At 51.1% G+C, this 17,565-nt stretch overlaps 1 protein-coding gene across 3 annotated transcripts in view; it reads left to right on the top strand.

Annotated features, from left to right (window-relative positions):
* CDH23 (cadherin related 23) overlaps positions 1-17,565 on the top strand; it is a 1,872,161-nt gene that overhangs the window by 1,462,004 nt on the left and 392,592 nt on the right. For all 3 annotated transcript variants that reach the window (XM_075348968.1, XM_075348971.1, XM_075348969.1), the window contains exons 35-36: positions 2,104-2,232; positions 2,651-2,878. In XM_075348968.1, coding sequence (XP_075205083.1) covers positions 2,104-2,232; positions 2,651-2,878 — 357 coding nt within the window. The remainder of the gene's footprint in view (positions 1-2,103; positions 2,233-2,650; positions 2,879-17,565) is intronic.

The raw sequence follows: 17,565 nt of genomic DNA, 5'->3' as shown, positions 1-17,565 counted from the left end.
AGCACGGGGCGTACATGCAGAGCATGGGGCGTACATGCAGAGCACGGGGCGTACATGCAGAGCACGGGGCGTACATGCAGAGCACGGGGCAAACATGCAGAGCACGGGGCAAACATGCAGAGCACGGGGTATACATGCAGAGCACGGGGCATACAGAGCACGGGGAAAACATGGCTGCAAGGATGGAGGAAACGTGCAAAGATGGAGAGAAACCTGCAAAGATGGAGGGAAACATGGCTGAAAGGATGGGGGAAACATGGCTGCAAGGATGGGGGAAACATGGCTGCAAGGATGGGGGAAACATGGCTCCAAGGATGGGGGAAACATGGCTCCAAGGATGGGGGAAACATGCAAGGATGGGGGGAAACATGGCTGCAAGGATGGGGGGAAACATGGCTGCAAGGATGGGGGGAAACATGGCTGCAAGGATGGGGGGAAACATGGCTGCAAGGATGGGGGGAAACATGACTGCAAGGATGGGGGGAAACATGGCTGCAAGGATGGGGGGAAACATGGCTGCAAGGATAGGGGGAAACATGGCTGCAAGGATGTGGGGAAACATGACTGCAAGGATGGGGGGAAACATGACTGCAAGGATGGGGGGAAACATGGCTGCAAGGATGGGGGAAACATGACTGCAAGGAAGGGGGGAAACATGGCTGCAAGGATGGGGGAAACATGCAAGGATGGGGGGGAAACATGGCTGCAAGGATGGGGGGCAACATGACTGCAAGGATGGGGGGAAACATGCAAGGAAGGGGGGAAACATGGCTGCAATGATGGAGGGAAACATGGCTGCAAGGATGGGGGAAACATGGCTGCAAGGATGGGAGGAAACATGGTTGCAAGGATGTGGGGAAACATGACTGCAAGGATGGGGGGAAACATGGCTGCAAGGATGGGGGGAAACATGGCTGCAAGGATGGGGGGAAACATGGCTGCAAGGATGGGGGGAAACATGACTGCAAGGATGGGGGGAAACATGGCTGCAAGGATGGGGGGAAACATGGCTGCAAGGATGGGGGGAAACATGACTGCAAGGATGGGGGAAACATGCAAGGATGGGGGGAAACATGGTTGCAAGGATAGGGGGAAACATGGCTGCAAGGATGGGGAAACATGGCTGCAAGGATGGGGTGAAACATGGTTGCAAGGATGGGGGGAAACATGCCAGGGTGGGGTACATTTAGCAGGAAGGGGTACATTTACCAGGATGGGGGATACATTTACCAGGATGGGGGGAAACATGAAATGATGGGAGGAAACATGCCAGGATGAGGAAAAATGCCAGGATGGGGAACATTTAGCAGGAAGGGTGACCTTTATAAGGATGGGGAAACATGCCAGGATGGGGTACATTTACCAGGATGGGGAGCATTTACCAGGAATGGGGCCATGATGGGAACATATATACCAGAATGTAGGAAATATATATCAGGATGGGGGACATGTTTACCAGGAAGTGGCCCAGGAAGGGGGACATAACTACACAATGAAGGGGGAGGGGAGCAACTCGTACGTCTTTATGGGATTTCAGGATGTTCAGACTTTGCAATGTAGATGTGGATTACAGGGTAAAATCCCTTGTGTCTAATATGCTGCAATTTTTTCCAGAGAGATCAATCCAACTGCTGTGTCTGGAAAGGGCAAGGGCTCAGCTTCAATGTGTGGTAAGCAGGCATGAGCGTGATGCCCCCTGCTGAAGAGAAGAGAAGACGGCAAAGGTAAGATTAAAATTAATTATTTACATAATAGGATTGGTTGGCACTTCGGAAAAAAAAATGGGTTTAGGGCTACAGTTTGGGCACTCGGCCTGAAAAAGGTTCGCCATGACTGATCTAGCGGATTATCATACCTTGGTGGCCTATCCCTGTGGAGCCTAGTCAGGATCAGGACTGGCAATTCGAATAGGCAGAGTTGGTTTCCACCCCCAGATTCCACTGGGTCAGTGGAATATACATATAATATTGAAATCTCTCTCAATTGCCTTATTTCGCTCTCTCTTTTCTAAGAATCATATTTGCTCAAATTTATTCATCGCAAAAAAAAATGTTACATAAATTTGTAAAAATTTAAACAATTTGAAACTTGATTACATTTTAGATCCAGGCGTTGGACAGAGGCTCTCCACCTCGAAAAACCGATTATACATTAACAGTGAATGTTGTAGATGTGAATGACAACCCACCAGTCATTGACAGCCCTATTGGTTATAATGTCAGCGTTTTTGAGGTACGTGATTTAATTCTCCAACACTAAGAAAACCAACAATGTACTAATAGAATAAAAGGAACACAATGACTTTGGTTGTGTTTAGAAATCGGTAAATTCAGTATATTCTTCTTAAATATATATTTTTCTTACTCAAGCCAATATTGTTATTTTTCTATTTGTGTATAAGAATTATACTGAACTGCTTGGTATTGCTCGGTCTTCTACTGTATTCTCCAGTCTAAGCATGCCTTCCATGTCACCTTGTCCTCAATTTCTTGGCCAATGATGGAGGAAACGGGTATTATTTTTTTATGTGCACTTTTCATCTATTTAATGTACCTGTATGACACCACATAATTTATTAGCGTGTGTGTTGTTGGCAGTGATGTTGCTATATTGGTAACCATGATTTAATTTTTTTACCCCATGTTTGTAGAACGTTGGAGGTGGAACATCAGTTATTAGAGTGACAGCGACAGACAAGGACAAAGGACTGAACAGCGTCCTCTCTTATTACATTACACAAGGCAATGAAGACTTAATTTTCCGCATGGACAGGCTCACAGGTGAAATTGCCACCCGTCCATCTCCTCCTGACCGTGAAAAACAAAGTTTCTATCGCCTCATGGTTGTTGTAGAAGATGAAGGAAACCCTGCTTTGTCAGTAAGTACCACTCCTGAACTCTGCACTGTAGTATAACTCTATGATGAACTTACATTTTTGGTTTTAATGCATATAATTCTGATAATTAGATTTTGGTCAATAAAGTGGAATCAATCAACTTATTGATTAGAAGATGGGATGGTAATGTGGAAGGATTGCTCCATTTTTAGGTAGATAAAATTTTGTGAAAATATGTTTTCCTATTTACATTTTTTCTGGATGAGAGTAAAGGCCACTTTATACACAGAGACATCGCTAGCGATGTCACTGACTATCGCACCCGCCCCTGTCGTTTGTGCATCACTCTCAAATCGCTGCCTGTGGTGCACAATATTGTTAGGCCCCGTCACACATACTTACCTGCCTAGCGACGTCACGAAACAACCGCCCAATAGAAGCGGAGGGGCGGAGAGGAGCGTGACAAACATGCCGCCCACCTGCTTCCTTCCTCATTGCGGGCGGCCACAGATAAGGTGATGTTCCTCGTTCCTGCGGTGTCCGCAGCGATCAGGTGTCTCGTTAGCGATGTCGTTGCGTGTAAAGCGGCCTTAAAGGAGTTGTATATAAAAGAATCTTGCTAGTCTAAGATCCATGAAGGAAAGCACACCTGGCTTACAAAAGAGTTTCTGTAACAATTTGAATGGCACTACAACAAAACATATATACAATGTTCCATGAATTTCTTTGTATAGATTCATACCTTGGTGATAGTGACACACAGATAAATAGATAGATAGATAAATCTATATATCTACAGTGTGACTGTCTACCCATATCCTGTCCACCGCCATTAACTTGAGTACGGCGGCAGCTATAGGCATAGAAGTGGTGTCTAGGTATAGTAAAGTAGCCATGCTCTACTCAATGAAACCACCTATTGCGCCACCTGGTGGAAAACAACGGAGTGAGCATTTTTTTCTTGAAAACGAAACAAGATAGAGAAAAAAGTGAATTAAAAAATTGTAGGGCATCATCAATTCAATATAAATCGACACCTTTCATACAGAAATGCTATGATTAGAACGTGTAAAACTCACAAGGCTGCGGACGTGAAGCGATACCTCATGGAGACCTTCCTACGAGTCATTGGGTATGGTGGCTGCGTGGAGTGGCCTCCATCATCCCCGCACGCATCAGCACTACCGCCCCCATCATCCCTGCACACACTGGCACTACTGCCTCCATCATCCCCGCACACACCCCGACACTACTGCCCCATCACCCCTGCACACACACCGGCACTACCGCCCCATCATCACTGCACACACCCCGGTACTACCGCCTCCATCATCACCGCACACACCCCAGCACTACCGCCCCCATCATCCCCGCACACACACCGGCACTACCGCCCCATCATCACTGCACACACACCGGCACTACCGCCCCCATCATCACTGCACACACCGGCACTACCGCCCCCATCATCCCCGCACACACCCCGACACTACCGCCCCCATCATCCCCGCACGCCCCCATAATCACTGCACACACCCGATACTACCGCCCCCATCATCCCCACACACACACTGGCACTACCTCCCCCATCATCACTGCACACACACCGGCACTACCGCCCCGATCATCACTGCACACACCCTCACTACCGCCGCCATCATCACTGCACACACCCCGGTACTACCGCCCCATCATCACCACACACACCCCGGCAGTACCACCCCCATCATCCCTGCACACACACCAACACTACCGCCCCTTCATTACTGCACACACCGGCACTACCGCCCCCATCATCCCTGCACACAGCGGCACTACCGCCCCCATCATCCCCGCACACACCGGCACTACCGCCCCCATCATCCCCGCACACACCGGCACTACCGCTCCCATCATCTCACACACACCCCGACACTACCGTTCCCATCATCCCTGCACACACACCGGCACTACTGCCCCCATCATCACTGCACACACCCCGGCACTACCGCCCCATCATCACTGAACACACCGGCACTACCGCCCCCATCATCCCCGCACACACCGGCACTACTGCCCCCATCATCCACACACACACCTTGGTACTACCGCCCCAATCATCCCCACACACACCGGCACTACCGCCCCCATCATCCCCACACACACCTTGGTACTACCGCCCCCATCATCACCGCACACACTCCGGCACTACCACACCTATCATCAATGCACACCCCGGCACTACCTCCCCATCATCACTGCACACACAACAGCACTACCGCCCCATCATCACTGCACACACACCAGCACTACCGCCCCATCATCACTGCACACACCGGCACTACTGCCCCCATCATCCCCGCACACACCCAGGCACTATCGCCCCCATCATCCCGCACACACCCAGGCACTACCGCCCCCATCATCCCCCGCACACACCCAGGCACTACTGCTCCTATCACCGCACACACACAGGCACTACCACCCCTATCATCACCGCACACACACCTGTATTACTTGAGTGACGTCCTCGCTGACAGCGCGACTCACTTCATTTGCTGCGTGAAGCTGACAGGAGCGGCGGTGTTCTACTGCCGCTCCTGTCAGCTTCATGTAGCAGAGCTGAAAGCGTCGCAGGACCTTGTTTGGATTACGTCGGACCTGGAGGTGTATTTGGGAATTAATAAAGTGGTGAATGAGGGTGTTTTTGTCTTTTATTTCAAATAAAGGGTTTTTCGGGTGTGTGTGTTTATTTACTTTCACTTACAGGTTAATCATTGGAGTTGTCTCATTGACGCCTGCCATGATTAACCTAGGACTTAGTGGCAGCTATGGGCTGCCATTAACTCCTTATTACCTCGATTGCCACCGCACCAGGGCAATTAGGGATGAGCCGAGTAGAGTCCCGGGACTGTCGCATCTAATGGATGCGGCAATTCCGGGCGGCTGCTGGCTGATATTTTTAGGCTGGGGGGCTCCCCATAACATGGAGCTCCCCATCCTGAGAATACCAGCCATCAGCCGTGTGGCTTTACCTTGGCTATATCAAAATTAGGAGGACCGCACGTCAGTTTTTTTTATTTATTTATTTTACTGCACTATATAGATCTGCCCACCGGCGGCTGTGATTGGTGGCAGTGAGACAGCTGTCACTCAGCGTGGGGGTGTGTCTGACTGCAACCAATCATAGGCGCCGGTGGGCGGGGGAAGCAGGGAATACGAGATGGAATAATGAGCGGCCGGCATTTTCAAAAGAGGAGAAGCCGCCAGAGCAATGTGACAGCTGTGCAGCGCCGCGCCCGTGATCGGTGAGTATAAAGGAGGGAGGGAGAGACCGACAGAGAGAGAGACTGATGGACGGCCGGACCAACCAACACATCGACAGGGAGAGAGAGAGAGAGACTATTTACACAACGACTGGGCATGCCCAGAAACAAAAAATGGAAAACTGGTGCCGGTTTCCGGCATACGACGGATGACGACGAATCCGGTGCCCACAGGCTTCCATTATAAAAAAAGCCGTATGGCGCTGGATCTTGCATGATGCGTTTTTTTGTCAGAGACAAAAAACATTACAAGAGACGTTTCATCCGGCCGCCACATTAGCCAATTACGCCAGATCCGGCAAAAGCCGGATGCAACGCAATGCCATCCAGCACAATCCAGGGCTAATACAAATCAATGGGGATAAAACCGATCCGGCGCCAGATCCGTTTTATCCATTTTTTCCGTATTGTGTCTGATGGAAAAAACTGATGTGACTGCATCACTCTTGTGAGGGACTCCCATGAGTCTGACATCGCACCACAGCTGCACACTTCTGACAGGAGCGTGCATGTGTTTCTAGGTATATGCACGCTCATGTTCGGAGAACGGCAGGCTATAAAAAGAAAAAAAAAATCCTGCCAGCAGGTGGAAATTTGGTGCTGAAATCTGGTGCAGACGATTTCAGCACCAAATGTGCACCTCCTGGCAAAAATCGTGAAAAAATAACCTCGGCAAAATCCGCGACAAAAAAATGTGTCAAAACACCACGTTTTTTTGCCAGGAGGTGTAGACTGGATGCAGGAATATGGTGTAGAAATTTCAGCAACAAATTTGCATCCCTTGTCCCAAAAAAAAAAAAAAAAAAAAAATTCTGCCAGCAAGTGGAAATTTGGTGCTGAAAGTTGATGCAGATCACTCCAGCACCAAATCTGCACTTCCTAGCAAAAAAAACGCAGAAAAATAACCGTGGCAAAAACCACTCAGGGTGGGGGCGTGTCTACTGCAACCAATTACACACGCCAATGGGTAGGGAAAATAATGAATCTTGAATTGTCGGCAGCGGAAGGGAATAGCATGACCCGGAAGGAGAGTGCTGTCATGACAGCGCCTCGGTGAGCATGCCGCACTCGCTCCTACCCCCCTATCCCCTCCACAAACATTTTTAACCTCCGGATTCCGGTCCCTATTGACTTATATGGGCACCGGATTCCGGAGCGGATCAGACTCTTTTTAAAATCTGGCAGTAATCCGCCGCTACCGGATTTTTGGGCGTTCGATGAGCTCTAGTCATTATCTTGCTACATTACCCACATGGTCTTCCTAACATTTTCCTTTAGAATCTCAGGAGAGGTGTCAGGTCTACTTTAATATTGGCAGTGTGTCAATGCCTTTACACTAGATTTGGAACTTCATAAAATATATTCCTGGCACATTCATGATGATTGATATATATGTAAAGATACATTACAGGAAATCACATGAAGATTTCCTCAATAGATTGTTGGACAGTCATCTTTGGTTCCTCGCCACTGTGGCACATATATATATCCCTGATACTGCAAGCAAATTACAATGATGTCCTTAATATAGTATCTGCTGTTGCATGTAAGCAATAAAAAATATGGCATGCACATGGTATAGGTAATGGTGGTGCATGCAAATTAGGGTCCTAAATCCCTTCAAATCCAGATCAATGTAAAATGCTGCACACTCTCAGTTGAAAATACCATCTCTTTATTACACACACACACGTAAATGCTAAGGACAGCAACACAGAACAGCGACTTAACTGTGACATTTCGACCTTTTGTGGTCTTATTCGTACAGTCGCTCTAAAAAGACAGAAACTGAAATTAATATAACAAATGGATGTAAAGAAAAAGATCTGGATAAAGTCCCCGTTACACGCAACAACGTATATAACGATATATCGCTGGTGTCACGGATTCCGTGAAGGCACATCCGGCATTGTTAGCGACTTCGTTGCGTGTGACACCAACGAGCGGCCGTTAACGATGGAAAATACTCACCAAATCGTCCATCGTTGACACGTCGTTCATCTTCAAAAAATCGTTGGTTGTTGAAGACGCAGGTTGTTCGTCGTTCCCGTGGCAGCACACATCGCTATGTGTGACACCTTGGGAATTATGAACTACAGCGTACCTGTGTCCTCAACGAGCACCGAGTTGGGAGTGACGGAGATTCGGCTGCTCTCTGCCCCTCCGCTTCTATTTGCGGCCTGCTCTGTGACGTCGCTGTGACGCCGAACGAACCTCCCCCTTTCAGGGGAGGTTGTTCACCGCCCACAGCGACGCCGTTAGGGAGGGCTGTACGTGTGACACGGACAAGCAAGATTGTGCGCCACGGGCAGCGATTTGCCCGTGACACACAAACGACGGGGGCGGGTGCCATCGCTAGCGATATCGCTCTGTGTAAAGCCCCCTTAAGATGTCAGAATTGGCAGATACTTGGCGAATGAGATTTCATGTTGATAAATATAAAGTAATGCACCTAGGACGGAGTAATCTTAAGAAGGACTTGGGTATTCTCATTACAAATAAGCTGAGCAGCAGCACTCAATGTCAGGCAGCAGCTGCTAAAGCAAACAAGATTTTAGGGTGTATAAAAAGAGAGATTAGATCCCGTGATCCCAACATATTGTTACCCCTCTATAAATCACTTGTAAGGCCATATCTAGAATATTCAGTTTTAGGCTCCACACTTTAAAAAGGACATTCAGAAGTTAATGCCGCTTTACACGCTACGACATCGCTAGCAATTGCTAGCGATGTCAAGCGCAAAAGCACCCACCCCCATCGTACATGCGATATCGTGTGATCGCTGCCGTAGCAAACATTATCGCTACGGCAGCATCAGATGCACATACATGCTCTGCGACGTCGCTGTGACTGGTGAACCGCCTCCTTTCTAAGGGGGCGGTTCGTTCAGCGTCACAGCGACGTCACAGCAGCATCACCAACCGCCGCCCAATAGAAGCGGAGGGGCGGAGATGAGCAGGACGTAACATCCCGCCCATCTCCTTCCTTCCGCATTGCCGGCGGCCGCAGGTAAGGTGAGGTTCCTCGTTCCTGCGGTGTCACACATAGCGATGTGTGCTGCCGCAGGAGCGGCGAACTACTTCGTACACCAAGCAGCAGCGATATTCGAGAATAGGGGGGCATGACACCGATGAGCAATTTTGACCGTTTTTGCAACGATTCAAAATCGCTCATAGTGTCACATGCAAAGACATTGCTAAAGTGACTGGATGTGCGTCACAAATTCCGTCACCCCAACGAGATCGCTTGAGCGATGTCGCAGCGTGTAAAGTGGCCTTTAGAATCAGTTCAAAGGTGGCTAAGTAGACTACTACAAGGTATGGAAGGCCTCACATGATGATAGGTTGAAAAAGTTAGCTATATTTAGCTTAGAAAAAAGATATCTCAGAGGAGATCTCATTTATATGTGTAAATACATGTGTGGTCAATATAAAGGACTGGCACATGACTAAAGCCTGCTTTACATGCTGCAATGTATCTTACAATGTGTCGGCGGGGTCACGGCGTAAGTGACGCACATCCAGCATTGTAAGGTACATTGCAGTGTGTGACAGGTATGTGCGATTGCGATTGAACGGTAAAACGTTCATCGCATACACATCGTACCTTTCTCTAGAATTGCACGTCAGATTGTTCATCGTACCCGGGGTATCACACATTGCAGTGTGTGACACCCCAGGAACGATGAACAGATCTTACCTGGGTCCCGCGGCTCCCGGCCCACAATGCGGAAGGAAGGAGGTGGGCGGGATGTTTACATCCCGCTCAGCTCCGCCCCTCCACTTCTATTGGCTGCCTGCCGCGTGACGTCGATGTGACGCCGAACGTCCCTCCCACTCCAGGAAGTCGACGTTCGCCACTCACATCGAGGTCGTACGGAAGGTAAGTACTTGTGACGGGGGTTAATTGTTTGTGCGGCACATTCAACAAATTGAACGTGCCACACATACGATGGGGGCACTGCAAATCGCATACGATATCGTATGCGAAATTGCAACGTGTAAAGCAGGCTTAATTCCTTCCAAAGACAATACTAAAGACCAGGGGGCACTCACTGGGAGTGGAAGAAAAGCGATTCCGACAGCGAAATAGGAAAGGGTTCTTTACAGTTAGAGCAGTCAGACTGTGGAATGCCCTACCACAAGAAGTAGTAATGGCAGATACTATAACAGCTTTTAAAAAAGGGCTCGATGATTTCCTCAGTACACACAACATTGTTGGTTATACTTGACTTAGGAACAAAATGTAGAACTGGTAGAGGAAGGTTGAACTAGATGGACCTACTGTATTTTTCGTTTTATAAGATGCACTGGATTATAATACGCACTCCAAATTTGGAGAAAAAAAAAGGTGAAAAAAAAAAATATGGGGTCCGTTTAATGATCTGGAGACATCTTACCAGGGAGAGGGGGCAGCAGCGGAGCGGGAGTTACAGAAGGCAGGGGCAGTACTGGAGTACTGTGATGCTGACAATGGTACAGAGGGGAGCCCAGATACTCACTGCGGTCTCTGCTCTGTGCGGGGCTGGTGACGCCGCTCTGCTCTATGCAGGGCCGGTGATGCCGCTCTGCTCTATGCGGGGCCAGTGACGCCGCTCTGCTCTCTGCAGGGATGGTGACGCCACTCTGCTCTGTGCGAGGCCGGTGACACCACTATGCTCTGTGCGGGGAAGGGGGGTGATGAGTCACCGGCCATTCTGAAGATGTCGGTGGTCTACGGTGAGGGCTTCAAATAATGGCAGCCGGAGTCGGTGCATGTGCAGATAAGAGCTTGAGCCGAGAGCTCCATCTGCGCAGGCGATGACTCTAGGTGCTATTATTTGAATCCCTGACCACCAACATCTTCAGAATAACCGCCTGCTGCACAGAGCAGCCGTGCGCGGAGCCGAGCAGACCAGAGCAGTCGCGCGCCGAGTCGAGCAGAATAGAGCAGCCGCGTGCCGAGCAGAACAGAGCAGCCGCGCGCCGAGCTGAGTGGCGCCGTCTGATGCACACAACAGCGCCGTACTGACCAGCGTCAACAGCAGCCGGCAAGCTACATTCGGATTTTAAGACGCACCTCTCATTTTCCTTTCCAAATTTTTGAGAGGAAAAGTGTGTTTTATAATCCGAAAAATACGGTAGGTCTTTTTTCATCCTATGTAACTATGTAAAGACAGTGGATACAGAATTGTGTTTACTGTTTAATAAAATGCTATAATACTAACTGTATATATATATTTACAACATAGTAGTCCTTTAAGGTGAAACAATTAATCATTACTATTAAGGTCATCATAAACTAGCAGTATTCCTTACAGAGCAATGTAAAGTATATCCAAGCATAAATGATACGATGAGAAGGAAGGCGGGAAGCGGGTCGGGGTAAGAGGGTAGGGGTTGATGGGAATGGTGTAACGAAATACAGTCAGATAGGAAATAGGTTAATGAGCAGGTCTGTATATAGAACATAATACTCCTCCTATAGGTATGTACCTGTTAAGTGTGTGTGTGTTAAAGGATGCACTGCCTCTATAAGCGAAAAAAGCTGGAGAGAAGGAATATATAAAGCGAGGCGTGTTAAAGAAAAAACATCAAGGCACGGGCTAGTTGCCAACTAACTAATGCATCTACAGTAATGGTTACTTTACATGAGGTATAGCCACCTAAGGTGAGGTCCTGTTGGTGGATAAATAGCAAGTCATTTTGTATCTGCACTAATGCGCTAGAGAGCTATCTGTGGGGATAAGGGAGTGGATAAGAAAAACATTCTATTTTAAGATTAAGATGCATGGGATAATGGTACTAAACCTTTGTGGAGTGTCCCTGCGCTCTGGAAAGCTTTGGCCTAATGTGTGGAGAGAGTATAGGGATTGTCCATTATATGGGCGGTGGGTGGGACAGGAAGTGAGGTGGCAGGTCATGCCATGCTGTAAAATGTTAGTGTGGCTGGATGGATCATGTGACCCAGAGGGTGTAATACCTTCAAGGACTGCTTAGCTAAGTATGGGGCTACTACAAGGTAGTTTGCAGCCAATCTAAACATTAATAATGTTTGATGCTTGTTGAGCGCCACAATTGTTCAGATAACTGATCAGCTCGTAGCCAACCAACCCCACAGATCTAGTTTTGATGGCTTATCATGAGAATTAGCCATCCATTTTTGAAGGCTTCCAACATAAAAATCCTCTCCTAGTACAAATTTCAGTAAACAGTCTCATATAGGACACTCTCCACAGTTCTGCCATCTAGCCAGTGATCCTCAAAGATCACCACAGTAAAAAGAGTGATCAGATACCTTCCTCCAAAGTACACTATAGTAAACAGTAACAGATAGTCACTACAATGTGCCTCATGATAGCTAGTGATTACTGATAAGTGAGTGTGGCACCCTGGACTAGCCAGGTCGTCACAGGTAACACACACACACCCCACCACCCCAGACAGTTACATTAGCCAAACACAAAACCCTTGTTGCCTCCCTCCAAAGTCTGATGTCCACACCAGGTGGGGCGGAGCCAGGAGGTTGGCCCCACCCACCGAGGAGTTCACAGGCCTGGAGGAGGGAAAAGGAGCAGTGAAGTTCAGGAGGCTGAAGTGAGAGGAGTAAAGTGGAGAGTGTCTGGGTTTGTGGCCCAGGAACTGACAACAACGTTGGCAGACTGTGGTGGCCGTCTGCAGGAGTGGTGGATCAATGCGGAACCGTAGGACCGGGGTCGGGCGATGGGCCACTGGTACCGACCGGGGAGCGAAGTGAAGCTAGCACACACAGGCAGGGCCATCGGACCCCGACTAGGCTTGGAGCCGCCGTCAACAGTCAAATCTGAGTGTGACAGGAACCCCAGGGGTTTCCTAACTACCAAAGACCCGATAGAAGGCAACCGTCTGCACCGTGAGGGTATACAGCCACCGCCAATGTCTAGAGACCCAAGGGCCAGTGCCTGCGGGCAAAACAGGCTCCTCCGGCATCCATACACCGGGAAGCGGACTACCGTTGGGGACCCATCATAGTCAAGAGCAGTACACAAAGGTGCAGGGAAAGACAGCCGCCATCACCTGTCCGGGGAGAGAGACACTGCAGCCGGCTGCGGGGCCCATCCATCCAGCCATTTGGTTTACCGGAGACTTTGTGCATCAATTGCTGAGTGAGTACACCCGTGCCATCCGGCACCGCGCCGCGCTGCCCCTGCAACCCTGCAACTCACCGACCCTGCCTCCCCGTCACACCACTGGGCCCCGGGACCACCAACCCCTACCCACGGAGGGGGAAAACAGCATCCCAGCTGCTCCCTACCATCGCTCCCGGGATCCCCGTCATCAGCAGCGGTGGTGCCCATCTTCACCACAACCCGTGGGTGGCGTCACGGACTAAATTCCCAAACAAACCACCCCCTTTCACTCACGGGCGAGGAGCGCCGCTCGAGTCCCTGGATCCGGCCCACCACTCGAGCCACTGAGCAGCAGCAGCAGAAGCCCCGGACCCGAGCGTGGCGAGCGCGTCCCCTCCGTCCGTGACATGAGTGTGCTCAGCAATGCTCAATACTCAATCGAGCATCAAAGTTCCTGAGATGCTCAGTACTCAATTGAGTATCGTGTGGGTGCTCGATATGCTTAATTTCCCATCTGGCATATTTTCTCTCTCTCTCTACCTCTCTATCTCGCTCTTGTCCCCAGCCCTCCTATAAGGGGCTTCTGGAAAAATGCTTGACGTCTACATTAACTTCCATTATACTCAGTATTCAAATCAAGCCCTTCCGAGCACCTGACCTGCTCAAATCCAGTACAGAGCACTCAAGCTTTTTAGTGCTCGCTCATTACTATTAAGGATACTTTACACGCTGCAACATCGCTAGCGATCTTGTTAGCGATGTGAAATTCTAGATCGCAAGTGCGATCTTTCGGGATCGCACATAGGACATTTTACGCATGTGCGATCTCGAATTTCACATCGCTAACGGGATCGCTAGCAATGTCGCAGCGTGTAAAGTACCCTTTAGTGATACATTTTTGTGCCCCCTCAAAATAATAGTCTACAATTACAAAATAACGAATGCTATCACCATCCTGTTACTGAACAAAACTCAAAAGAACAAGACCAATATACCAGTAATAGTACTATACAAATAATTCCACCCTACCTTGGGCATATATTACTACCACATAGGGTCTCAATATAAGTACCATACTGTTACTGAACAAAACCTATTATACCAAGACCACATACGAGAGATAAAAACCACCACACTATTATTGTCGCGGGCGGGGAGGACGCCGCCGCTGCTGCTCGGTGGCTCGAGCGGTGGGCCGGCTTCTCGCCCGTGAGTGAAAAGGGTGGTTGGTTTGGGGGATTTAGTCCGTGACGCCACCCACGGGTCGTGGTGAAGATGGGCACCACCGCTGCTGGTGACGGGGATCCCGGGAGTGATGGTAGGGAGCCGCTGGGATGTTGTTTCCCCCCTCCGTGGGTAGGGGTCGGTGGTCCCGGGGCCCGGTGGTGTGGTGGGAAGGCTGGGTTGGTGGGGTGCAGGGTTGCAGGGACAGTGTGGCGCGGTGCCGGATGGCACGGGTGTACTCACTCAGTAAGAGATGCACAAAGTCCTCGGTAAACCAAACGGCTGGATGGACGGATCCCGCAGGTGGCTGCAGTGTCTCTCTCCCCAGACAGGTGATGGCGGCTGTCTTTCCCTGCACCTTGATGTTCTCGTTTGACTACTATGGATCCCCAACGGTAGTCCGCTCCCCGGTGGATGGATGCCGGAGGAGCCCGTTTGCCCGCAGGCGCTGGCCCTTGGGTCTCTAGCCTTAGGCGGTAGCTGTATACCCTCATGGTGTGGGCTGTTGCCTTCTATCGGGTCTTTGGTTGTTAGGAAACCCCTGGGGTTCCGGTCACATTTGGATTTGACTATTGTCGGTGGCTCCAAGCCTGGTCGCGGTCCGATGGCCCTGCCTGTGTGTGCTGGCTTCACTTCACTCCCCGGTCGGTACCGGCGGGCCAACGCCCGACCCCGGTCCTACGGTTCCGCGTTGCTTCACCAGCCCTGCAGACGGCCACCACCGTCTGCCAACCTTGCTGTCAGTGCCTGGGCCACAAACCCAGACACCCAAGTGTTTGCCCCTCTCTTCAAACTCCAAACTCAAACTGACACTTTTTCCGCCTCCAGGCCTGTGAACTCCTCGGTGGGTGGGGCCAACCGCTTGGCTCCGCCACACCTGGTGTGGACATCAGACACTGGAGGGAGGCAACAAGGGTTTTGTGTTTGGCTGGTGTCACTGTCTAATGGGGGTGGGGGTGTTTGTGTGTTATCTGTGACGACCTGGCTAGTCCAGGGCGCCACATTCCCTCTTCCATCACCGGTTTTATTTATTTTTTTTTTTTTTTCAAAACTGTAAAACATAAATAACATGTAAACATTTCAAACATATAAGCATTTTTGTTAGGACACTTAAACGTTGCGCAAATAAACACTGACGGACGGACGGATGTCTTCCGCTCTCCCACCCAAGCAACCTAGCCCTGATGCTGCCCCTAAGAAGTGGGCAGCACCCCTTGACTCCAGTCTAGGTTCAGGCTGCCTGAGCGGGAACGGGTACAGTTACTCGCACCCGGCTGTCATTTCAGGGGACCCCACGTCCTTGGGGGACCCCTGACCCCCGGAGGATGGCCACGGGTCCTGGTGGTGGCCGGGCCCCAGCCTGCTCTGCTGCGGGCCCTTCTTCCAATCTGCCTCTCCGGAGGCGGCAACGGTTTCCATCCCATAAAACTATTTACATGCTCACCAGTTCGTGGGTGGCCTGCCAGTTCTCGGCCATGTCCATGAGTAGTCTCTCATGCAGGTGATAAAACTCAGAAAGTCCCTCCGGGGACAACTTACCGGCAACGGCCGGAATAAACACGTAGACAATCAAGTGAAGAACTCAGTTGATTAATGTCATTCATTTAAACTACAGAGGTCCCAACGGGGACAACTGCTTGCAACGGCGGGCCGCTGCCACTACTTGAGGTCGTACTCCTCCAGGACCTCTTCTAGCTCCACATCTGGACGGCTTGGTGGAGGAGGAGGGGGCTGGGGCCGCATTTGCTCACCGCGGCTCTTCCTCTGCTTGACGTCTAGGGCGAACCAGCCCCTCTCCCCGCAGTGGCGGGTGTAAGTCACCAGGTCTCCCGGCAACAGATCACGACCTGGATGGCCCGTGGGGAGGTGCGAATTTACATCACGGCGGGCCACAAATACTTCGGCCTCCAGGCCCGGCTCGTAGATGAAGTCAAACCCTCTCCGCTGGTCAAACTGCCAGACTTAGCCCTCGTACATCGGGCCCCGCACCCAAAAGGTGGCATGGCGGAGTGCATCTTTATCTTTAATCACCCTCGCCATCACTTCGGCCCTCTGCTGCTCCCTGGCGGCAATCTCCCAGCCCAACGGGTTTGGTTCCCTGTCCCAATAAGGGGCATTGGCAGACCCCTGCGCCCAGGTCGGGCCCTGCTGGACCGCGCCCACACCGGCCACTACTGGTACTCTTTCGTGGGGGTCCTGCAGTGACGTGGCCTGTACTGCTGTTTTGCAGTGGCAGCCCGGCGCAGCCTCAGCCGAGGCGGGGGATTCAGGGTCAGTTGGCCTCACCGGTTGGGCCTTCGGGCCGGCAATGGCCAGTTCTTCCACGGCCGGGCGGACTGCCAGAGCCGGGACGGTCTTGGGTGCAGCCGCTTCCGGGGCCGACGGCTTCTCATCGCGGACGGCTACTTCTCGCGGGGCCTTCCATGGTAGCGGGAGGGACACAGGCCATTCCCGAACAACGCCTCTAGGCAGGTCCCCTAGGGCGGACAGGTTGGATTCCGCTACCGGTGTTGGGGGTAGCGGACCGAGCGGAGGGGCAACAGCAACTGGTACGGATGGTGGGGGAGGCAGGAGGGTGAGCGGGCACAGGCCGGGCCCCTCAGCCGCAGCGGCTGGTCCTTCTCGGACACAGGGGCGTGGGCCGCTTACCCGCTTTTCCAACTCTGCCTCCACCTCGCGTCTCCGCACGGCCACTGCCACTTCCTCCATCTCGGCCACCCAGCGCTCCATCAAGAACCGGACCTGGGCTTGAAGTCGGCAGCACATCTGTGCGGTCCGGGCTTCCACCCACGCCGCTGTTCCTGGCGTGGGCTCGGGGATTTCTGTGGTGCCGGACGGACGGGACATCGTGCGTGGCCGTGTTCCAGGAACCAATTGTTTGCAGAGTCCTGGCGTCCCCGCTTTTATAGCCTCGGCTACATTAGGCAGACACACACCCGCCCCCCCTTAGTTCTCTTCAGCACTTCCGTTTGTTGGGGGCGGGGCTTTGCTTTCGCGCCTTCCCTGCTTAGAGAAGACGCTCGAGCGGGAGATTTTCGCACCAAGATGGCAGCGCTTCAAAATTTTCGGCCGGACACTGCCAGCGGAGATCACAAGGCGCACTTCTACTGGTA

This window comes from Anomaloglossus baeobatrachus, chromosome 5, assembly GCF_048569485.1.
Source record: "Anomaloglossus baeobatrachus isolate aAnoBae1 chromosome 5, aAnoBae1.hap1, whole genome shotgun sequence".
Lineage (NCBI taxonomy): Eukaryota > Metazoa > Chordata > Amphibia > Anura > Aromobatidae > Anomaloglossus > Anomaloglossus baeobatrachus.
The sequence above is the reverse complement of the archived record's forward strand: the minus strand, read 5'-3'. Positions and strand labels throughout refer to the sequence as shown.